This window comes from Eurypyga helias, unplaced genomic scaffold (genome assembly GCF_000690775.1).
Source record: "Eurypyga helias isolate BGI_N326 unplaced genomic scaffold, ASM69077v1 scaffold22711, whole genome shotgun sequence".
Taxonomy (NCBI): domain Eukaryota; kingdom Metazoa; phylum Chordata; class Aves; order Eurypygiformes; family Eurypygidae; genus Eurypyga; species Eurypyga helias.
This window is the reverse complement of record NW_010233070.1, coordinates 1654-26134: the sequence shown is the minus strand read 5'-3', so window position 1 is coordinate 26134 and position 24481 is coordinate 1654. Positions and strand designations below refer to the sequence as shown.

Here is a 24481-nt window from a genome sequence, read left to right as displayed (position 1 = left end):
TTTTACAGAAAGCCTGGCATCTAGAAATAAGAGGTAGAACTACTCATAACTATACGTTTCCTGCTGCAGGAAAAATTCATTTTTCTTTACAGTAATTAAAAAAGGTTAAAAAAATTGACACCAGAAAAAAAAAAGTCATAGGTTAGGCCCCCATAATTTAAACAAAATAATCTAGGAAAATAACACTCTTCCTTGTACCTGACGGATTAAGTCCATTAAAGTGTTTCTTTAAAAAAAATTGCATAGGAAAGGGACATTTCAAAACACGTGCTACAATGATGGCAATGGTTTGTCTGTGCTGGGAGTGAAGTACCTTTTCCTTTTCCTTCCTGTGTTAACTACAAGTACAGGCTTTAAGAGCAGGTTAGTCTCAGCAGCACTTTCCAGCATCTTCGAGCAGTGTAAGCAAGACATCAGATTAGCCTGGAGGTCGGTTTTGTTCTGCCGGACGACAAACAGACAAACCACCACGTTCACAACGAAAGCAACGCCAGTTCCTCTGACCCCTCCCGCGGGTAGGACAGGACAGCCTCAGCATTTCTGCCCTCTCCTTGCAAACGAGAGGGATGCGTGCACGTCGAAGCGACAGAGAAGGCAAACCGAGTCTTGGTCAGTGTGGGAACACAGGGTTGAGGGGGGATCAGAGAAGATCTGCAGGGGCAAGGGTGGAGGGGCAGCGTGGGATGTCTCATTTACCTATGCAGGTGGGGAGCAGAGAGCGTTTTAATATTTGGCTAGTGACAAAAAATTCCACAGAAGATTTAACAGACAGACAAATTACAAAGTAGTTTCTGTTCCCTTGCTCCTCCAGAAATAACCATTGTCTTCAGGCTCAAGTTCTATTCTAATTTGAGGCACAACTTTTACTGGAGTTCGTGGAGGGCTGCGAAGAAAAAGAAAGACAAGGTGAGTGTGGGGATTACCTCCAGGCTTCGCAGCCACTTCATGTGGTCTGCCGTGCTCAGGACGCCTGCTAGCACGGCTTCCCAGCGACCCAAACCTGGGAAAAGTAAAATAATCTACAACTTGCAAGAGAAAGCCAGCATTTTACAAACAAACCAGAGAGGCAACTGGCATAAACTGGGGAATATATCCCAGATCCTGGGACTTACTGGGATACCCCACAGCCAGTGTCACATGCAGGAATGGAACAAATGCTCGACTGCGGGTATCGGTTCCTTGCACTAGCTCATACAACACAGCTGTCTGAAACTGGCAGCACACAGATGCCTGATATAATAAAATACCCTGAGAGGCAGTTGCAGCTGGTCCTAAGATAAAGCCTGCACATCACACAAGACCATTTTAGTGGGCTGGTCTAAACACTGCTCATGTCAGTAGGACGAACCACCGTTTTCATCAAGTGAGGAGCTGCAGGTACCCCACACTTGTGCTTCACACCAAGCTGCGGCAACACTCATAAACCGCCTTTGAAATAATCTGTCTGCAGCCATGGAGAGGGATTTCACACACTCTCCGACGCCTGGTAGCTCTTTGACAGCTCAGAGGACCGTAGCTGCCTTGGTGGAGATGCCACTCCCGGCGCTGGGAGGTCCACGGTGGCCCCAGGAGGCTGAGCTGTGGCTGAGCTCTGAGAAATTGTTACTTCACACTTCCTTGCTGCAATTTAAGGTTATTCTTTACTCGATTTTCCATCACAGACAGAGGAAAATGGATTACTTCCTCCTTGCAACATCCTGTTACATGACTGAAGGAAAGCATAACAGCAATTTTCTCTCACTGCCTGTCTTCCTTTCTGGCTTTTTAAAGGCTAAGCAATCCCAATCCATTTAATTTTCCCCCTGCAGATCTGTTTTCTAGACTCCTTGCAGTTGCCCTGCATCTTTCTTCGGGTTTAGACACCCAAACTGCAGTTGGGGTGTAACCAAGGCAGCAGAGCCCCCAGGCCTCCCCATCCCAAGCACTGTAAGGCCGTGTTGGTAATCACCCTGGGATGCTGCAACCCCACGGAGGGAACTTTCTCAGTCTGTAAGAGTTTCCTACAGGGGGGCAGAAACTTTGCCTTGTTGACTTCTGGTATACCGAGGGTAGCTGGGGTGCTCTTGAGGCATCACTATGAAGCGCATCTTTCGGGTGCTTACCTTGGCATGGCGTGTGACTGAAGGAAAGGAATTGTATCAGCACGACGTATGGCGCTCAAGGAATGTTGGTGATTTTTCTCCTGTCGGGGAAGGAAAAAAATCTTGTTTGTCGCTGCCTGCGGCATTGATGGCTTCTCAAGCCCAGCCTCAGTTTCTCTAGTATACCCTCATCCCTTTGCCAGTGCTTTTTTACTGCTGACTGCCTGCCAGATGGATTTCACAGCTTGTAAATAAAAATACTCAATTTCTCTCTCTCTCCTCCAAGATAAAAATCCTTGAACACGACCAAGAGACTCCTTTCCCAAGACCTTCACCACCTTCAGGTCTTGACACTTACCTTTTATCTACACCTCCTTAGTTACCCTGTGCTCCTCGCTATCACACTCAAACTCCTTGTGAGGAGGCTTTCCTTTCCTGACCCAGCGTGGGGAAGTGCACTCTCTGCTCATAATGATCCTATTCTTGCTATTGCTGAAGGAAAGCTTATGTTAGCAGTAAAATTCATAATATACTCTGAATCGCAGAGCACAGTTGTATTCAAGGACAGCAGCACAGTGTTGCTGGATTACAGCTACTTTTTCTAGTCCAAGGGCCTGATTTTTTTATTTTTTTTTTTTTTATCCCTGGCGTTGTTTCTAAACAAAAAACAGCAAATAAATTCCTGGATTATAAAACTGTATGAATACGCAAACCAACTCCTGCTCAGCTCATGGGTGATTCACCCTGCGTTCTCTCAAAGGGCATCCTGACAAACAGGTTTGCGGCAGAGTTAACTTTTCCTTAACTATTTCAGCCTTAAAGATGTGGAAAACAGTGCAGCTGATCATAAAATCCTCCGTAACAACACTCAGGATGCAATTTGGTTTTAGCACATCAGGGCATTTTCACAGAAGAAGGAGGAGGATCTGTGTGGTTGTCTTAATCTGATTTTGCTCCTTTTCCTTATCAGTAAAACACTGAGAATATCTAAATAGTCAGGGAAATGTCTTTTTCTCTTTGGCTTTGCTTTATAACGCCAGTCCCTAAGTGTTCCTGTATCTAGAAAAGACAGAGCAATGCTTAGGATTGCCTAAGGTATCTAAATGCCTCCGAAAGGCAAGGGACTTGGGTACCACCTCTTCAACTCAAGTTAAGGATCTAAAGATCTCTGGATTTAGGTCCTGCTTGTAGAAATCACCAGCCTTGCAGCAGTACTAATTTATCACTATCATTCGTATTCCTCCCCTTCCACCTCATGACAAAACCGCACGCTTATCTCCAGATGGCACCCAGCGCTCGCAGGATTTTTAAAAGTCGGTGCAAAGGCAAAAAGCCAAGGTCAGCTGTCATTCCTGATTCCTCACTTAAAAGACTACAATAGGAAAAGCAAAACCGACTGAAAATGAAGCTCATCATAATCAATTACGGATATTAACGTAAGAAGCAGAAGAGCACAAAAGCACATCACCTAAGAAGGGAAATAGGTTAATGGTCAACTGATCACTGCCCGGTCAGATTAATGCGCAATGCGGACCAATGACACGTTTAATTACTCTTTTAGGCGCTGATTTTTGCAACTGCTTGGCACCTAAGGAAACAAACAGTAACAGGACAGCGATGCAGTTTAGCCATGCTGCGAGTCCAGAACACTAGGCTCAGAGGAAAAAAATAAATCAAACTTTCAGCGGAGTTCACACAAAACAAGAAGGGTCAGAAAAGAAAGGAGGAGAGCGTGAGTGGCCAAGAGACCTGGTTAGTAGCTGGATAAAAGCACTTAAGCTGGAGGCACCAGAAGGAACAACATCAATTTTGTAACGAGCAAAGGAAAAAGCTCACAAAACCAAAATCTGTCATAAATCAGAGGCCTGGAAATTAAAAAAGAGGGGAAGAAAAAAAAAAAAGAACAAGAAAAAGTACTTCTCAAGTAATAGGAAAGGTTTTTTTTAAAAAAAATCACTCTAAATATATATATATTGTTGTACTGCAAGTCAGAGTCAAGCAGGCATGCAAGAGGTTAGTTCTACTCACTGTCGGCAGGTTTGCTATCACTTAGGAAAGGTTCCTGCTCCATGATGTCCATTGGTATTTTAATACTTGGGACTTTTTCTGAGTAGGGGCAGTCAGACTGTGAAAGAAACGTGTAAAAGATCTTAGAATAGTTTCACTGCTCTCTCTCTTATTGTCTCCCACAAATTAAAATTATTCATCATAGAGTTTCTGTAGGAATGAGGAAGAGAAAAGAAGAAAAAAAAATAAAAAAGCATCGTCCAGCTGAGTCGCCTGCTGGTTTCCACCGGTTCCCAACTGCACCCCACCTTCCCTCTTCCTTCATGCTAGGAAAGTAAAACAGATTGAAAGAATAATCTTGTGTAATTGCTATCTTGCCCTTTCCCCACCTCACCAGCTCCTTTGCCACCAGCTTATAAAATACCGTCCAATTCACCTCGGAGTTGGCTGCAGGAAATACAGATGGAAAATGCATTCGTAGGCAGAAATAGTGGGCATTGGCTTCCGCGAAAGCTCATCAAAACATTTTATCCTGCTGTGATTTCTTTAAAATCCCTTTTTTCTTCCCAACTGCTCTATGAGGATGAGGGCCAGACAGGACGTGGCCGGACTGTGTCAACTCTCCCTTTTATTTAAGTCGAGTCAAACCCGGTCTCAATTACACCTCTATTTACAGTAAAACAGCTCATCAAATCCAGAGCCCTCGTAAGAATCCAGTACTCCCAGCCAAGCAGGAGAAATGTCAAACCAGTCAAGGGGAGGCACAAGTGCAGAGAAAAGCTGTCCCCGCTGAGTTTGGGTACCAGCATCATTTATACCCTACTGCTTTCAATAATCCACCTGCTTATCCTTAGCAGAAGGTACTTGGAATAATATCCCCCCCTTTTTTTTTTTTAAAATAAAAGTAACTTCTTGTAACCAAGGAAAAGCTGATATTGCATAACTTGGCAAAGGAAGCAAGGTGGTGTTTGCCAGAAACACTAACACATCTTTGTTCCTGGAGAGAACTAGACACAGCACCAAGCACAACGCCGGGGTGGAGGGAGACCTTCAAGTCAGGGCAGGAAAACATTACCGAGGCCAGAGGACTGCTATCCCTGGATTATTTTTTAACATAACTGATGTCCAGTGCAGTATTTCATACTCTGATAGCAAAATGCTTCCTCAGGAGTATTTTTACGAGGCCGAGGGATAAGTGTAGCTCAAATAAAGATGATTCCACAGAAAAGCACTGAGGCAATAAAGCCATCCCAAAATCCCCATCCATTTGGGGCCATGCTGAGCCATAAGAGCTGGGTAACTGCTCCAGCCACCACCGTTTCAGTGCTAAGAAACACATGTAAGAGGTCTTTGGAATGGCAATGCTGATGCTCAGGCTCTACTTTAAACTTCACCATCCAAATGAACAGAAAAATAGAGAAAGTACCTGCAGATGGCAAAAAATGCCCCAAAGGGCAGAAAAGACCATTATGCAGCACGGCCGACTGAAACTAAATCTACTAGCCCAAAATTTAAAAAAAATGTCTGGCCTTCCTTGGATCATGCGGTTTTGGACATAAAATCAGAGAGAAAAAACAAGGTACTTGAGTTTCCATTAGGCAAATTCAGCAATTTGTGGCACTAATTCATACTTTGTAAAGGCAAGCTGGAGGGAAAAATGGTGAGATGACTGAAAGTCTTTCTTTGAAGCTCCTTTTTTTCTGCCCCTGATCACTAGCAAAGCCCCAGTGAGAACTTGAGGTGAAGCCACTGATGCTGGGTTTTGCTGTACTCCCTCACCTAACACCTTTGGCATTAGCAGTGCCCAGCGACTCTCTTCGCTGAACTCTGATCTGCGTATTGCCCACCCAATCCCACAGGACTAAATTGGGGGGGGACATATTTCTGGAAGAGAAAGGGTGAAAATAATCAAACCAATAATGATTTACGTTCAGGAAGCTGGTAAAAGCAAGTGCTGAAAAAAAACCCAAACAACCAAGAAGAGTTAAGAACCAACATTTTTGCATAAATTCTCTTACCCATGAAATCAATTACTGTACCTGAAAATCATGAAAAGTCTGAGAAGAGAGGAGATAACTTAAAACATACTGGAGATACACAAGAGCCATGGCTCAGGATACAACGCTGCTGGATGCACACCAGTCAAGAGGAGGGGATGGAGTCCAACCTTTGCTGACTATCTGCTACGTAAAGTAGGGGGTTCTCTCTCATTTTGGTTTGCAAAAAGTCATCTGCTGAAGGAAACCCTCACCCTCAGCCTCCCAGGAACTGGAAGAATAGCAGGAAAGGGGTGGTTGCTGTCTGAAACAAGAGACAATCTTCCCAGCTAGGATCCAGCAGGCTGTGGGTCCAGGCTACTTCCTACAACACTGCACTCTCACCTAAGAGATTCCTAGTCTTGTCTCTGGCAGTACATATGCTCTACTCCAGAGAGAATATATTCTTTACAGAAAGGCCTTTGCATATCCTCTTGTCAGAACAGCCTGAGGTTGTTGCCTCTAACGCAGATCTCCAGAGGTATTATACAGCGCTCACATAAAGGACTCGGGTGCTAGCTTGTCCTCCACCAGGACCGAGGTTGACCTTTCTGTCCTTCCAACCTTGAGCCGGATCAGGCATTGGGATGGGCTGGGGGTCCCTGGAGCTGCTGTTTTCCTCTTGAAGACACCAGATGTATTATCTGACTCACAAGGAGGGCTGCTTTGGTAGATCTGCTCAGTACCAAAAGGATGCAGATGACACCCAGCAGAAACCCTCCAAACACACAGTGAGGCACAACAACCCTGCAGCACCCGTGTCCCTTGGGTGGCAGCGATGTCACCTTCAGGCTTTGCTGCAAGAAGCTCTCCTGGCAGACACACCGGCTCAGAGCTGCTTCTTGGGGAGGGGGTCGTTACTCACTTGGTATCAACTCAGGTGGCCAGGGAGCAGCGAACCAACTGATGCCCAGCAAAGGGCCAGCTGACTTTTCCTGCTGCCTGCCTCCTCCCAGAGTGCGATCCCTTCTCATTTGTTTCTCCTGCAGTGTTAAAATGGGATTTTTTTTTTTTCTCCCAGCTTCAGGTGGTCTTACCTCTGCCTGCATCACAGGAAAAGCCCCTCTTCATGAATCCTGGATGGTTACATAAGCAGAACAAGTGACAGTCTGCTCAGTATTCTCCATGCAGCCTAAAACTATTAAAGCCTAGCTCCCTTCTCACAGTAATGCTGACTGAGGCAGCCAGCTCTCCAAAGGCAGTTCACACTTACTATACAAAGTGCTACATAACCAGTGTGTTTAGCACTTCAATATAAATTTATAGAATCTGAGTTCATACTAGACCTGGGTAGGAGAGTGTTTAAAGGCATGAGGACCACATTTCTTCTATATACAGTAAAAAATAGAACAGTCTAAGGCACGTGGATCTGGTCTAGTCAGGTCATCGCACTTAGTAATGACATAAGCAGGTATGTTTCACTATTTTAGGGCATGCTGCAAACCTGAGGTAGGACCAAAGAGTACACTGCAGAAGGGCAGGCATGCTTTGAAAACATTTAGGTCATGAGTATTATCAACAGAAAGCAGTCTTTCCTGCAATATGACACATCACATCTTTCTGTGCTTCTAAGAAGTCATTAAGAAGTACCAAAAAAGAAAAACAGAATATATTCAGAAGTTAACAGAGGTGCTGGTGAAAACCATTGTCCTCCTAAAATGTAAAAGTCATTGATGGGGGAGAAAGGCAGAGGAGGAAAAGATGAACAAGGCAAGGTGATGAAAGGCATTCTAGCAAAGGGCATGACATCTCAGCAGGTATTTAGTGCTCTTCTGGAAAGTGTGATTTCATTCTTGGCAATGGAAGTACCACCTACCACAGGCTGGTGACATCTGGAAAAGGGAAAGCAATGAAGAAAAGAAGTTTTGTTTGGGGCTGACTTGCTGCAGCACCAACAGACTGAGCTGGTTGGCTTCAAAAGAGGCTGGGCAGTCCCCAGCCCCAGAGCTGGGGAGGTGCACGGACTGTCCCCTAGGATTAGCTAGCTAGAAATGAGTAATTTGACAAGAGCAGAAAGCTCCTTACATCATCATTGTCACTGTCCATACTGCCCTTCTTCTTTTTCTTCTTCTTCTCATCCTCTTTCTTTTTCTTGTCCTTTTCTGGAATGACGTCATCAAGAAAGCTTAAGTCATGCTGGGAGAAGAGGTAGTCCATGGCTTTTCTGACTGCTACAAGTGCCAGGATCTGAAAAGGCAGAGAGGGACTTCTCAGTCACATTTTACCTTTAATTGGGAACACCCTGTGTGCTGGGTTCAGCACACCCTGTGCATTCCTCTCAATGCTGCTTCTTAATCACACACACTTTAATTCTGGTTGCAAATGAACATACAGAGAACAAGGTGAACCCCTGGGATATCTCTATCAACTTGAAAGTGTGAACTGTGACTGCTTCCTGTCAGAATAAACAGGAGCAACGTACAGGAAGAAGCATGTAATCACTTAATAGTCCTGTAGAGATAAAGATCATCTTTAACATCCAACTGACAGGCATCAGGCAAAAGGATAAAGAGAAAACCCAAGTATTTTTATCTATTTTTGTGTTCAGCCTCCATATGCAGGTTCACAGGGGCAGCCTGAGCAATCACCTTTACCTTTTTTCTTACCACTTCCCCAGATGTAAGAACTCTAAAAATTAGACATGGGCCAAACCATGCCCTCAGAGTTTGCAGCATGAAGTTTACTAGGCTTGTGGCTGCAAGAAACTGGAGGAAAAGCTTTCTCTGTGCAAGACTGCAATCAAAGGCACTGGGGGGGGGAAAAGAAGGGACACGTGTTTGCATCGACACTGGTTTAACATCACCACCAGATGCCTACCAAGATCACATATGTGCTTTACCAAAGGGTACAGCAACAGACTGAAAGCTCGACTTGGCTACTAAAAGATACGACCCATTCCCGACAACCGAAGGCTGCTTTCATGATGAAGAGTTTGTTCCCAACAGTGATAAACAACGACACAATTTCTAGGAAAGGATCGCAAGCTTTGACTTGCGTAACTTAAGACGCAATTACAGAAGTGAGAAATTACTCAGGGGGTGGAAAGATGCCATGTAGACACCCATCATTATCCCATGATGTATTACTTCTGTGTTAAACGTGCTTTTCCTTCAAGTAAACAGGTTTGCCTGTTGGCCGGATCTTCACAAACTGGAAATGTACAGTCTTTTTGCTCATAAGTGCAACTAATTGAGGTTTTGTCATCGGATCCAGCTACATCTAAGCTGTGACTGTACCTTCACTGGGTTTGCACCATTGTAACATATTACAGCAGACTTAGGGTTCGCTCAGATTCTCTCTATTATGGGCAAAGAGTGCCCAGCTCTTCGATTCAGCTTTCAACACAGCCACGAAAATGCAATGGAACAGCATGTCAGTGGGAACGGCTGAGTGTTAACGCCTTTATATGTGAGCGTGTGTCCCAGCAAGAACAGTTTGAGGTTTTTTTCACTTGCATCATCTTGTCTCTTCTCATTCCACCAGCATCAGAGAACAAATGCTTGCCCTTGCTCCGTTTTCTGCTTTCCCTCCTTCTCTCCCTTAAATAAGCGCTGCAGTTCGTAACTGCACCTGCAGCTTAAACTTTACTTGTCCATAAACCTGAAACTAGGTGACACTGAGCCCAGATTTCTTAAGGGAGTTTCATGAAGCTTTGGCTTTGCAGCGGTCTGACCCATCTCCAAGCCAGCCTTGGCAGAATCCCTGCGTGCAGCTATGGACCCCTTGGCTCCACACTCGATCTATTTGGCCCGACGGCCGTGCTGAGCTACAGGTCAGGCACGGAAGGGAGAAGGATCTACTCCCTGCTCCCTTGTTTAGGAGGATGGTCACAGGTTTCAATGCCTGAAGCAAAGTGCACATATGAAGTCCCCTTAACCCTTGCTTGGTTTTTATTTGGTGTAAGTGCCTTATTGTGTCTGTAGCACCAGTAATAATCTAAACAGAAAGCTGTTGCACTAATCCCCTTCCTTGATGCAGAAATACAGTGTCAGGCTGCCTGCAGAATGTATATTTAAGAAACAGTTCTTCTGTGTGATGAATGCTTTATCTCTCAACATCCAAAATAAGTTTTAAGGAGACTCTGATATGCATTATCAGAAAGAGGACACGCATCCTACAAGCTTTCACATCTGAGGATGATATGTAACACATGAATCAACCTTATTGTCTTTTTACCCAAATTCAAGGAAAAAGACATTCTTTTTTTTTCCTCTTGATTTAGCTAATCGCTTCCCTCCATTTGGCACAACTCTTACCAGCGAGCCTCCCTCTTGGTTTTGTCAGTTTGTGCTATTTAAAAGCAAGGGAGATATTTTCTGCGTGGTAATTAGCGTGAACTAAAAAAAGAAAACTACGCACCTCTCATTCATTCATGCAGCTCAAGGAGAAAATCTAACCTTGGCAGCCAGGAAGGGTCAAAACTAACTACACCTTTCTGGAAAAAAATTAACTTTCCAGGCTCATTTTCCTCCAGAGGATTCATGTAAAGGCAGTCACGACAACACTGACCACGAGCAGTCTTACATCAATGCTGTGAATGAAGACATCCCAGACAGGGATTTGACAGGGAGGCGTTGGATTTGCCTGTTTATGGGAGGGTGTGACCACGTGTGGAGGGGGCCGGCTGTGAAGAACGTCACCTACCATGACAGGGAATATGATAGCAGCCACGGTGGACTTGAGGATCCAGAGGAGAGCCAGGCACACCACCTGCAGGAAGGTGAACAGATGGACCCTGCGCAGCGGGACGTGGCGCAGGTAGATAAAGTCAGGCTGGTGTTTTAGAGGCATCAAGAGCAGCTTCAGACGATCCATGAACTGGAAAGGAAAAGAAACGGACATTTAAATGAAACCCAGGATGCACAAAAACGAGACATGAAAGCATTGTTCCACTATGACCTTGAATCGACTTGCTTTCCCTCCATAAAAGAAACCCAGCAGAAAACCCAGCACAGCTCCTCTATCCTGACCGACTTGTGCTTAACGCTAGGTGGGCTAAACATGTTAACTCATTTGTCTCAAGGGAAGGTTTAAGGTCTACACTGTATTTGGCAACGAAACAGAGACACAAAAGCAAAGCATGTCTCAAAGCAAGGCCTTGAGGTGCCTTTATTTTAAGGTGCAGGACTCCATGTGCTCTGGTGATTAGTGTGTAAACCAAGGAATGAAATGTAGGAACGTAGGTGGAAATTCCTCCACAGGCTTCAAAAGAATGGACCTCATCCGCTGCAGCTGTGGACACAAGGAATTTTCTTTGGAAGGGAGCGCTTCATTACTCATAAAACAGAGAAAACAAGATGAAAACCCAAACTACAGTCAGCATCAAACTGTGTCACTCCAGCCACCCTCCCCTGCCCTGCTCCTGCCAAGGAAAGAAAGGAAGGACATTCAGCATTTAAAAGCAATGCTGATTCTTCCAAATAAATTGGGAGCAGAGATCAGTGAGGGCAGATGTCACGCTACTAGAGAACAGAAAGGCACCTAACCAAAGAAAGAGGAAGACGGGCAGCTATTCCAGCAGTGTCCCTTGCCCCATGCTGGACCGGATGGACTTGGAGTTAAAACAAAATCGGAACTTCTCATCGAGTGAAAAACATCCTTGATGAGGGAAAAACAAGCTGCCCAGTGCCCTGACCACCTGGGCTGGGAAGCAGGGGAAATCCCCTCTAGGAGAACCAAGTCCAGGGCAAGCGTTACAATCCCCTCCTTGTCCTATGCCTGAACACAGCTTGCTGCCTGCTGCTGAGACCAGATTGATCTCACACCAGTGAATGAAAGCCAGGGCCGTTTTAAAGAATACCCAAGGAAATTCTCATGGTGCTCACAGAACAGGCAGTCTTTTCCCACTAGAGCACAACCAAGAGCTAAAAAGAAAGGCCACAATTAATAGTGCCAGAAAGCAACAAAACCACTTCCAGCTTCCTAGGGCCAATAACGGACACCGCACTGTGAGAAAGGCTCCTTACGTAATGTTTCCTCAATGGCAAAGAAAGGGGCTTGGCTTCCCCTCCCCGGCAAACGGCAATGTCCCTGCTTGTTAACATTGCCGAATAACCCCGCCGCCATAAATCATCTTCCTTTGTTTTCCTTCAGCCTGTGACAGATGCCCTGGCAGAGGAGCCGAGCCATTCTGGGAGTGAGCCGGGGGCCCCTGCAAGTGCACACTGTCCTCAGCATCGCTGAGCTGGAGTGGGGAGAAGAGGGACTCTGGGTCTTCACAAAGCACCCCCATTGCTTGCAGGGCCCAGATCTGGCTGCTCTCCTGCTGAGCAGATCATAGAATCACAGAATGGTCTGGGTTGGAAGGGACCTTAAAGACCATCTAGTTCCAACCCCCCTGCCATGGGCAGGGACACCTTCCACTAGACCAGGTTGCTCAAAGCCTCATCCAGCCTGGCCTTGAACACTTCCAGGGATGGGGCATCCACGGCTTCTCTGGGCAACCTGTTCCAGTGCCTCACCACCCTCGCCAGGAAGAACTTCTTCCTGATATCCAATCTAAATCTCCCCACTTTCAATTTAAACCCGTTACCCCTTGTCCTGTCACTACAGGCCCTTGTAAAAAGTCCCCCCCAGCTTCCTTGTAGCCCCTTCAGGCACTGGAAGGTGCTATCAGGTCTCCCCGGAGCCTTCTCTTCTCCCGGCTGAACTCTTCTCCAACTCTCCCAGCCTGTCCCCATAGCAGAGGGGCTCCAGCCCCTCTGGTCTCAGTGTCAGGAGAGCCAGCCTGTGGCAATGTTTGTAAACAGTTCCTACCCTCCCTGGGTTTCCTGGGAAGGAAAAGGAGGTGCCAAAGGAGAAGGGAAAGGCTTTAGGGTTGTGAAAGGAACCCTGTGCTGGTTAATGATTGCCATCTTTTGGAAGAGGCATGGTGGGGAGTCTGCTCCCGGCCGTTGGAGGGGCTCACCTGCACGCCGTTGAGGGACGCAACACCCATGTAGAGGAAGACGCCGTAGAGCACAGGCATGGGAATGAACTGCGGGGAAGAGCAGAAGAAACAGGGTGAACAACCTCCCCATTCACAATGCAGCGTTAACACATGGGGGGACAGAATTCCCAGCCCGAGATCAACTCAAATTGCCCCTTGGAATGGACAATGCAGAGTAATAAAGCTAGCAGTCCTGCTGTGCTCTGAGAGCTGTGGTAACATCTGTGAAGCCACTGGAGGGTTGAGGAGCAGCGCACGGGCTGAACGAGCCCTGGGCTCTCCCACTTCACTGGGACTTGGATGTCTCTCCAAGAACCAAAGGGAACGAAGCCAGCCAGTGCCAGTCAGTCAGCAAGTTAAAGAGATGCGGTGTTCCAGTAAGCTTCCAACTGCTTTTCACCTCTTGGTTTCTGGCAAGACTGAAAGCAGAGGGTAGAAAAGAAGCAAAGACAGCTTGATCCTGTGGTATGTCTGGCTTAGTAAGCCATGGAAATCCTTTCAGAAAGGCTCTTCTCTGGAGTCCCACCTCAATCATGCCAGCCAAATCTCTGACTGCTCCGTCCTTCACTCACATGAATCCATAAATATTCACAAATACAGGGCCATGAGTTACTTTCTTCACTGCCAGAACTGTCCTTACAAACACCAGTTTCGGCTTCCCCAAGTGTTAAGTGCCCCCCATTGCCCCACTGCTGGTCCTGCCATCGGGGACATCTTCCTTTGGAAGTGAGGAAGGCGCATGGTAACACCTTCCACGCTCCCCAGAAGGAGCATCTTCAGAAGCAACCTGAAGCACAAGGCTTTCCTCAATGGCAAAAGCCGCTGCACGACTGCCAAGAGGGGGAAGCGCTCCTCGGCCCCACCACAGAACTGCATGGCCAGCGCGTCGTGACGTGAATGGGAACGCTTGGGCACTAACCACACGCAGGAGCTGAGTAATGGCTTTTGTGGGACTGACTGGAACGTCGGAAGGTCGGGAAGAGCTGCCGTCGCTGAAGGAAAGCCTTTGTGCAGTCACTGAATGGCAGCCACAGCCCAAGGCTCCCACCCAACCCGTGGCCAGCACCGCTGCCATAGGGACGCTTTATCTTCCAACCTGGCACTGAAGTTATTCAGCATTTTATCGCGTTCCCCACCGCATTATTAATCGTTTACTGGGTCAGAAACACAGTGCCACGCACATAGCCCAGAGGCCTTGATCCCCAGTGCGTGCAGTTCACTTGGGCACGTGATTAGCAAAGGTACCAGGCTGCGTGCCATCCCAGACCAAAGCTTCCCTGCCTACACTTTCCCCTTCCCTCCCCTGAGCCTGATTCCCTATCACCTCCTGTGAGCTTCTTGATTGCTCATTCATCCTTCTACTGGATTTATTTGCCTCCTTGAGTGAGCTGTGTTGATATTTCACATTAAAAGCCATTTTTTTTTTCTGCAGCCTGAGTTTGTGTCTTCCATCACTGTGTGCCGTTGCAGGGAGGGATGGGGAGCCAGTGTGTGGTTCACACAGTTGTGGGTGTCCAAGGGATTCAAAGTCCTCGCTGGATCTGAGGCATTAGACGAGACAAGGTAATATCTTCTCCGGCAAGTTGGGTAGGGGGCTTTCAGAGTTTTACTTTCTTGTTCATTTATATGGCTGTCTTTCTATCCCCTTCTGTTTCTTTTTGTTCTTCAAGAAACAGAAAAATTTCCAAATATTATTTCACCATTCCACAATAGTTAGTCCTGTAAATCATCCCTAGGTGAAACTTCAGTACATTATCCTGCAGAGTAGCAAGCGACGTTTCCATTTTGGAAGTCTTTCTTTTGGCAAAGTATTCACTAACGACGGGGTTGCTGGCTTAGGGACTCCGAGCAAACCTGCTGCTAGCCAACAGAATTAAAAAATGTATTTATAGGAAAGTGACTGTCATTCTCCTAGCAGGGCTGAGGATGTTTCTGTGGAGATCTGCCATAACTGAGCAGAAACATCACTGACATTCAAAACCAGTGCAAACACTGCAAAACCCACAAAGAACAAAGATGAAATTATTCTGTGGATTGCCTGTTTTACTGAATTTGGGATCATTAGTGTTCAATTAGCTGCTGGCATGAGAAGACTTAAATATTCTGCAATGCATTTAGCAAAGCAGTTCTCGAGCAGGAGACCCTGCCACTGGAGTTTGTTAAAGGTCCTGAAATGCTGCCAGGTACTTCTCGCTGGCACGTGGGTGAGGAGCGTGCCGGTTTATCCTCAGGCGTCCTCCCGCGAGGATCTTCCCCATACGCCTTCTTAGGGGAAGCACAGACAAATAATTAATGAATGAAGCAATAACAGAGGAAATAATAGACCCCAGTGGAATAGAGGAAGAGAGATCTTGCAGGGAAAGGTCACATGAACTAACAAACACAATTATTACAACCAGGCATTAAATCAAGGGCACGGAAATGCCTGTTTGCGCAGAGGAGGAAACTGTTACCAAGGCACAAAAGAATTGCTAGTTGTAAAAACAACCTTAGAAATCAAGAATAGGAACACACTGACTTTGTAAAGCGACTTTCTCCACTATACACAGGCAGCATCATTGCTCTCTGCCTGCCTCCTCCCCTTCAGGTTCACATCTAACTGTGCCTCACAGCCCCCGTGGCTTCCAACCTCCTCATGATCAAAAACTCATTTGCCTCCTCCAGAAACGCTTCCCCGGACACCTGTCTGCTCTGTCCTGCAGTTACGATGCCTGGTGCCACTGTTTCGGTGCGTATGTTACTGACATCTTCTGCTGACAGCATCGGTGTACGGGTCCGTGGAGATGGACTTCTGCAGCTGACATCTCCTGCTGTACAGTATGCCTGCACGTGGCGCCACTTAAATCATCATCCCCGGAGAAGGCAGCATCCTCATCAAGACATCGATAAGCAGCTTTTCCAGTTTCGTTCTACAATCTCATGTTCCTCTAAGGATGCATTTCTCTGTGGCTACGTGCCAACAGATTTCAGGTCTTGGAAAATAGCTACCTCCCGAGATTAACTGGTACATCAGCAGCACATCTGTCCAGAGCCTTGGCTAAACTCATGAGAAAAACATTCAGGAGATTAAGAAATCACATTCAATTGCACTGCTTCCCCAAGAAACACGTTTTCCATACTGCTGAGCTGGGTGTCACTTCTGAGCAACAAGGGATGTGCTATTTTAAGAGGATCCAGCCTAAAAGGGTGAAAATGTGATTGTTGTGCTGTTTTTTTAATAAATAGCCAGGCAAGCTGAAGGAGCCTTGCACTGCTGAGGCGTGTGCCTTGGCAGCTCTACCAGGCAGGTACAGCTCCACTACGGCAGTGACAATGGTCCCAAAATTTTTGGTCAGCTGTACCCATGGACTTATATCATCAGCCATAGGCTCTGCTCATTGCCACCAGATCTGCATGTTCTCCCTTATCAAAAAACCCCGTCTCAGTGGGCCGTGTACACAGCTTCTGAGTAAGCACCAAATGAGGATTTTCTTCAGGTATATGTGTTAGGATGTACGCACAGTCAAATAAATGCAAATATACTTTTAAAACGACATATCCATCTGTTAACCTGTGTATTCCACACAGCAGCTCTACTGCATTGCCAACCATCCTTCCATCATGCCACCAGTAGGCTCTCAAGCTTTATCTGCAATGCATTTTCCATACCACACAGCAGAAGCGTAAGAGTGCAAAATAAAAGGAAACTGCGCTTTATGCAAACGTGGAAGAAAAAAATCTTAAAATGAAAAAAAATCACAGCCCCCAAGACCACCGGCCCAGAACGCTGTCGCTATTACTACCTAGTGCACTACAACGATGTCCCTTTTCCTTCCAAAAAGTTTGTATTTAAGCTTCCAGAAAATTGTAAAACTGCATCTCACTAATCTCCTTTTCCACACTTCAGTGATGAGCTTTATTAGCAGCTTAAAAATAGCCTGACAGTTGCTGTGCGAGCAGAAGGAAGCAGAAAAGGTGATGTCCTTACCTTTAGGATGGGAGCCATAAAGACAGACACACCAGTCAGAATGAAAACAATGACTCCAGTGACTCTCTGCTCCCTGAAACAACAGCAGGATAGCTTCAGCATTCACTCTGGTTTTATTCCCCTTCGGAGTACTCAAAACCAACATAAAGCCCGAAAACCTGTTTTTGCAGCCACTTTTTCAAAGCAGACTGGCAACTCCAAACCAACAGCATCGTACACCTCTTTTTTTCAAACACCACATCAGTTTTTGCATGCTGCCGTAGCTCTGCTGTTTGTGGATCAACAGAATACTGCTACTGCGTAAGGAGGACTGTGTTTACATGTTAAACATTAGAAACTGTTAACTAGCAATCCAAATTCTCTGCACAGCAGTATTTATAGCAGGCAAAGAGGTAATAAATCATTCGCTCTCCACTCATAGATTAGTAGCATATTTTGAGTCCTGGTCATAGTACTCCAGCTGCTGGGTAAATGGTCCAGGTCTCTGTGGGGTGCTGCATACGTGCCTTCATCGGCACCCACAGCCACGCCCTACATCCAAAAATACTTTTGCTGGTCATATTTCAGCGTACTCAAAAGTTAGGCCATTACACTTCTATTTAGTCACCTGAACAAGTGGCCTGATTTCCAGGAGTACTGATATTGACGGCACCTCAGACCACTTAATTAAGGCAACTAAATACAGAAAAAAATTACCTGATAAGTAGAGCTGATTGCTCTAGGCATGACAGATTTACATTTTTTACTGTTATGTTTGCTAATGAATGCCTGTCTAATTTCCATGGACAAAAAAATCTGCAGTAAATTCATCTCCTTTCTCAAACACTGGAAAACCGCATCTGATCTGGCCCAATAAAATTTTGAGGAGTTACACAGGGATTTGCCCAAGGAACTCCCAGAGACCTGTGCTGTTGAACCTCACAGCCAGGTTTGGAAATACGAAGAAAGCAGCGCGAAATTCTTCATGACAACTTTGCAGTGTCCCATGGGCACCAGAGCCTGCTCTGTAAGTCTTGTGTATTTTGGGGTGACTTCAACATCCATGCCCAAAGCAGACCAAGAAATGGTCTAAGCTCCAGCACGAAGTTTCCTTTCTTCCCTCCCTTTGCTCCCACACATCTGCACTGGCTCTCCCCCACCTACAGGCACGCACATAGTACAGCGGTTTTCTTCCTTTGCAAGAAAGACTATTTGCACAAGGGCTACGCCAGATAAACTTCTAATGGGATATATCCTCTGCCGTCAAAAAAATCTGTAAGCAAGCACAACTGATCTGACTTACAGGAGATCTAAGAGCTATTCCCCCTAAACCTCCATGTACCCTGCTGGAAACAAGACCGTTTATAGTACAAACTGACCTTTGCAGGCAAATGAGGCAATTAAGGCCTTTCTGCTTTGACATACCTCACTCCCAAAAACTTGGGCTGTTCTCCAGGGGCTGAAGTTTCCGTCTCCATCTTCAAGCTGTCAATATGAGCAATGGAGATCACGGTAGCAGCAACATACCAGGGCAGGCCCATGAAGGAGCATACGATCATCAGAATGGCCACCCAGAACAAATCCAGATGATACCCAGCACCTTTCTGTGAAGGGAGACGGACAACCTTCAGCTTAATTAAACACCTATGGACTGGACCAGGCTCTGGCCCAGGAGCAGAGGCACACCAAACAAGCAGCATTTCCTTCTACAGCATCTTCTGACCAACAGATATTATCGTATGAAATAGCAGAGTAGGAGACGTTGCTCCTTAAAGGATGAACTACCTGCCTCCGCAGGGGAAACAGATAAGTGCTACAGTTCTGGCAAGCTCTGAAAACAACAGGATAGAGCAAGCACAGGAGAGCAGCAGGCTTGCGAGCAGTCTGGCAAAAGGCAGGCACCGTGGCACGCTATATAGTGCTTGGGGGTTGAGCTGGTACAGGTCAAGCCTGGTGAACGGTCAAGTAGCTCTTAACAGATGGACGTGACACAGCAAGCTGTGAGTTAAAGACAATCAGAGAGCTCCACCTTCACCAAAAAGTATTTTGTGAGATACACATTATATCCTGTACACAGTATAAGCAAGCGCTCTCTATATATATATTTTAATATATACACACATATCTCTATCTTGGTTACGATGGGTTTATGGTGTTCTGGAGGAGCTCTGCACTGCCTCTTAAAGACCAGAAATGAAACCCATTACAAAGTGCTATTTTTATAATGGTATGGTCCCATTTTTTAAATGAGGTAATGCAGTGACAAAGAAACCCAACAGCGAGCACCACAGGACCCCCTCACTGCTCCCCGCAGCGTGTGCAGAAACTCGACGGCCCCTTTTCCCAGCAAGACAGTTTGGAGAGGGCGAGCAGATGGAAGGCCGTCTGCAGAGCAGGAGAGCGGCTTGCCACCCTGCCAGCCGTCTGTCCTACTGCTCTGCTACGAGGGCACAGCACGCCTTTCGGCGTGGTGGGAGGTCAAGGTCAGTACCTTTGTGCACCAAGGCATCTTGGGTCTGTGCAAGTGACAGCCTGGACGTGCACAGAGCTTTAAACACTCAACCCGCCCTTTAAAACCAGCCCCACGCCTAATTTTAGTTTTAAGCAGCTGTAGGAAAATGACTGTCAGTGCAATGGCTTAATGAAGTCTACCTGAAAGCAATTTTGCAGAAACACGGTGCCTGTCTAAAGGTAACATCTGCCCTCTGCTGTCCCAGTCCTGTATTTAGGATAGGAAGCAACTGTGGGATCTCAGAATCGGGACTTCACAAGTGGTCTGAGCCGGGCTGATCGTGCCTGGTGCTGGAGGCATCATCTGCAACACCCAGCTTGGGGAAAGCAACAAAAGCAGATGATGGGCTTATACCCTATCAAAAGAAGAGAGCTGCCCTCGTTCTTTACCTCTTTTTAAAGACCTCTAATCCTCTATTTTAAAAATCTTTTCATGAACTAACACTGGAAATCCACCAGTCACAAATGCCAAGAGAAGTGAAGAAACAAGAGCCACCAAAGAAAGGGATCTTCAGAAAAACACTAGACAAACCTCTAAGTTTTGCTATTTTAAAGAAGATTAACATTTTTTTAAACCTGTTCAAGTTGATTTTATTGGAAAGGACAAATGATTCGGACAAATGACCCCAGGAGGGGTCACCAAGCAGCCTAGCTCGTCTTCAATATCCTCATTGTTTCCTCACACGTGCACTGCTTACCTTGGCTGTGTAGCAGCACTGGAACAGGCACTCAATGACACCTTGCCAGTACTTCAGCAAGCCACTGGCAGAAAAAAAAAACCATCCTTCTTTTGGCCCACAGCATATTTCATGTACAGAGGTGTTTTTTAGTGCAGAGTAGCTGGATTGGACTTGAGAACCCCCAGTTAAACAAAAGAATGTGCTCACAACCGTAACAAAGGAAGCAGGAAATAAATTTTTATATTAAACAGCACTTTGCTGGAGTGTTTATACTTTGTTACTAAAAAAGCACACCCAGTGTTGATAGCATAACCATGTTCAGTGCCTATAAGCTGAAAAGATGAGGGGCCTCATCTTCATGGGGGAAGAACAATGAATATGTTCTTCCAGTGATTAAAAAAAATGATGTCTGCATAGTTAGGTGCAGGGGAGAGACCTACAACTGAGACCATGACAATGACTGGCCTTCCCCCGAGGAAGATATGGGCACAGTTTTGAATACATCTGCCCAGATCCAGATGGAAAAAAGCAAGGTTGTGAGGTTTAGGGTTTTTTTAAACCAGCCTCCTAAGACCATCAGCCAGCACTCATCGCTACGCACAACAAACCCTCCCCATTCCCTGTTACTCTTGACTCTCTCCTCCAAGTCAGGCTCAGGATGGTCTTAAATCACACATCGGTTGTCTAACGTCCACAGTGATCATATGAATTGAAACATCTTCCTCTTTTTCAAGTAAAAGCTCCAGTTACATTTCCAGCAGCTCTCAATATAACCGACAAAGCAGATATCTAAACAATGACCCAGCGTTACCCATGTTTTGAGGGAGTCTTTAGCGGGTTAGACCACTTGAAACGTGTCCTGTTAGCAGGAAGGGAGAGTCTTCTTTTACAGGAATTTAATATTTTTCAATAGAACTGGCCATGCAGGGAAAGGAAAAACCCTGCAGGCATGAAAAACTGCATAGTGTCGGTCTGGAAAGTTTATTTTAAAAACATCCTAGGCTTTTACATGTCAGCGGATATAAAGCTCTTCTTTAAATAACATCCAACTGTGGCTATGCCCTTGGTATGTCCCAGATCTCTCCAGCTTACTGCTTGTACTTTGCCACACTGTACAACCAACAGAGCTGCCATACTTGGGCCATCTCTGGCCATACTCACCACAGGTAGGGTCCTGCGATCGTCGCGCCACCCAAAACCTCACTGACATGCCATACCCACTGAGGGGTGGCTGTGACACAGAGAGACCATGCTCTGCCGATGGCTGGGAACATCTGCCAGCGATTGTCTCACATGACAAACACAGTAATAGGGGCTTGTCAGATCCAGAGAAACTTTGTCCGTTATGATAAGGTGACAGAGGGTTTGGCTTGGATGCTATAACGGAGTGCTCTGCAAATCAGGTCCCAGCTCAGGTTAAAGAAGAGCTCCTGAGCAAGGAGACTCCTCCAAGCTCACAACCCCTCCCCACCGCAAGCCTGAGCTCCCAAAAATGGGCACTCTCTGCAGATCCGTGCATGACCTGGTAGACCCACTCTGGACAGCCTAGTTTTCCTTTCCATGCTGCTGCATCCAATTCATAAAGTATCCCCTTACAGTCCATGACAGAAGTGCAGGAAGAAAGCTGACCATAATCACAAAGCAACTTCCTCCCCTTAAAAACAGCAGCAGATGACAGGGAACAGGCCCGTGTCTTTGAGGGAGGAAGGCGACAGGAGGAAAATTAGATGTTGAGTCATTTGATGCTAGAGGAGAGGTTTGAGTGAGCTGGACATGAGTCTGGGACTAGTTCCTCTAGACAACTAGAGCCTGTGAAGTGACTGGCCATTCCAAGCACCAGCACTAACAACACCGTGCATTTGTACACTCCAGTGAGTGATCATATCCTTCTGCTGGCCCAAATCACCTTCTTGAATGCCTTCTTGAAAAAAATGCCAGAAAGAAGGTCTGCCAGACATCCTCACTGCACGGCATGCTGTCCTTCCTAGGTGTTTTTAACAGCAGACCTGGGGACTGGTTTTAAAGGAATGAACAGTTTGGGCCAGGCTGGATGAGGCTTGGAGCAACCTGGTCTAGTGGAAGGTGTCCCTGCCCATGGCAGGGGGGTTGGAACTGGATGGTCTTTAAGGTCCCTTCCAACCCAAACCATTCTGCGGTTCTATGACTCTATGATATTAGCTGGGCATAGTGGACAGCATGTGTTTACCCTACACAAGACAATATCAGGAATGACAGACATCAACCAGTTTCCGACTGTGTCTAATTTAATGATTTCCTATCTCCTGCTGGAAAAGCAAAGCACGACAGACGGGCATGTAAAGCAGACAAAGATATAACTTCATGTTTGTGGATAGATGCTCACTCTATTTCCTTTTCTACTTCTTCAAATGGCAGTGTCTTGCAGAATTAGCAAAGCAAATGCCACCTCTGGGGTCAGGGTTAGTAGATTCTAAAATGAACTTAATCCAACCCCCTACTAAGGTAGACAGAACTATTACCACGAAGAAAATGGCAGGGGCAGCAAGGTTATTAAGGCAGCTGGATGTTGTTTACATCAGTATTCTCTACAAGACAAACTTTGATTAGCCTATACTCAGAAGTTTCCTTTGCCATTCTCCAGTGTTTACAGTTGGAGAGTGAAGTTCTGGCAAAGAAAGATCAAAATACTGTAAAGATTTTAAGAAACATTTTGGTTTTATGCTGACATGAAAAGGGGTTTTAAACAGAAGTTGTGCATCTCAAAGGAAGGCTGCTCTAATTTCTTCCTGCTCTAGCCATGTTGCTGCCAGATGAGCAGTGGGTAGGATGTGATGGGTCTAAGTCCTTTCCTTCCCCTGGAAGGGAAGGAGTAGATGGCTGATTTTGTGAAATCCGAGTATTTCTGGCATGGGACGTGTTTGCGAAGGAAAAGGGAGAAGCAATCCCAAAACTTTTCAGTGGGAATGCTTCAGGCTGCACAATGGTGAAGCAAATCGGAATTACCAAGTGCTTACTGAACGTGACATGGCAAATTGGCCCTGCACAGGGTTCTTGCTTCAGGAGGAAGGCAAATGCTGTTTGCGCAATGCTCAAGATTTTCAACTGAATCAGCAGTTTCCTGGAAAACCTCTATGCCAGCCAACAAAATAAATATTATTGTTAAACACCAGCAATGACGTTTCTGAGGGGGCCTGTACGTTCAACGCTGCCACAGGCTGTCCTCCATCTCTAGCACAGGAAAAGCACCGGGCAGCTCGCTGCACTTGTGCAAGACACGAAGCGCACCCACCTTGAGCTTGTGCTCCTTCCTGTTGACGATGACGGCTGTGATTTGCTGGTCCATGAAGATGAGGATAGTCACCAGCAGTGCAGGGATGGCTGCTGCCAGGTACACCCACCACGGGTTCCCTCCAAAAGGTGGGATAAACCAACCCCTCTCAGGACTGGTTGGCTTTTAAGGGCAAGGAAAGGAAAGCTTGCATTAGAGCTGCAATAAAGGAGTGACGACATCCAAAGTACACTTGTACTTCCAGCAATGGGGCTACAGGGGGATACTTCAGGTTTGGGACAATTTCATGCTTCCTGTTACCAGCAACAAAAGGTTCAAAGTATGGAGGCAGGATTTAGGAGGTAAATCAGCCAACCAAAATGATGCTAATGAAAAGGATATCATCTGAGTACAACAGTCCTTTCCAGCTAGCTGACTACTCTCCTGTTTTGAGGGCAAGTAATTTTATTCAGGGCAGATGGGTGGAAAAGGGAAGCTCTTCCAAAGGCCACCAAACAAGCCAACAATGACATACCTTGAATTCACTTGGCACAATTAGTTTTGGTGTGTCCACACCTACCAGAGCATCTATTCCACAGAAAATCAAAATGGACAAGATAATGGCAAAGTCACTGAGGAGCTTCCGGGCCTGAAAGAGAAGTTGATATCATAACAGTAGTCAGCACTATGAAACACCATGTCAACCATGCTCTATTTTCTATGCGTTCCAGGCTTGCGTTTGGTGGTAATACAAACTCATCGTTTCTCCTTTCATACAAACAAAGGTGTGCATTTTCATGTCTGGTTCCATTTGCCTAAATGAGCCTTGGTGCTTCACCGCGTTGTCTGGAAGCCAAACAATTAAGCCCAAATGGAAGTATGAAAACAAGCCTAAGGAAAAAGAAAACTGCTTTTGTAAGAAACTCCCACATGAATTCTTCAAGGCAGGCTCACTGGTGTTACATGTGAGAGCAGCCAACAACCACTGCTATGGAGACGTAGTTCCTCTGCAGCAGTGTCTGAAGGGACTTTTCAGGATCAGCTT

The 24481-nt window shown here is 46.1% G+C and overlaps 1 protein-coding gene across 1 annotated transcript; it reads right to left on the bottom strand.

The window, feature by feature from the left end:
- Positions 1–657: 657 nt before the first annotated feature.
- LOC104517074 (electrogenic sodium bicarbonate cotransporter 1) lies at positions 658–24085 on the bottom strand (the record flags this gene model as incomplete). Its single annotated transcript, XM_010161622.1, has 10 exons — positions 658–883; positions 2103–2182; positions 4110–4206; positions 8150–8311; positions 10769–10942; positions 13032–13100; positions 17020–17092; positions 18424–18602; positions 23458–23619; positions 23972–24085. Coding segments are annotated over 9 exons (1074 nt in total), but the record flags the coding sequence as incomplete, so codon positions are not given.
- Positions 24086–24481: the final 396 nt, after the last annotated feature.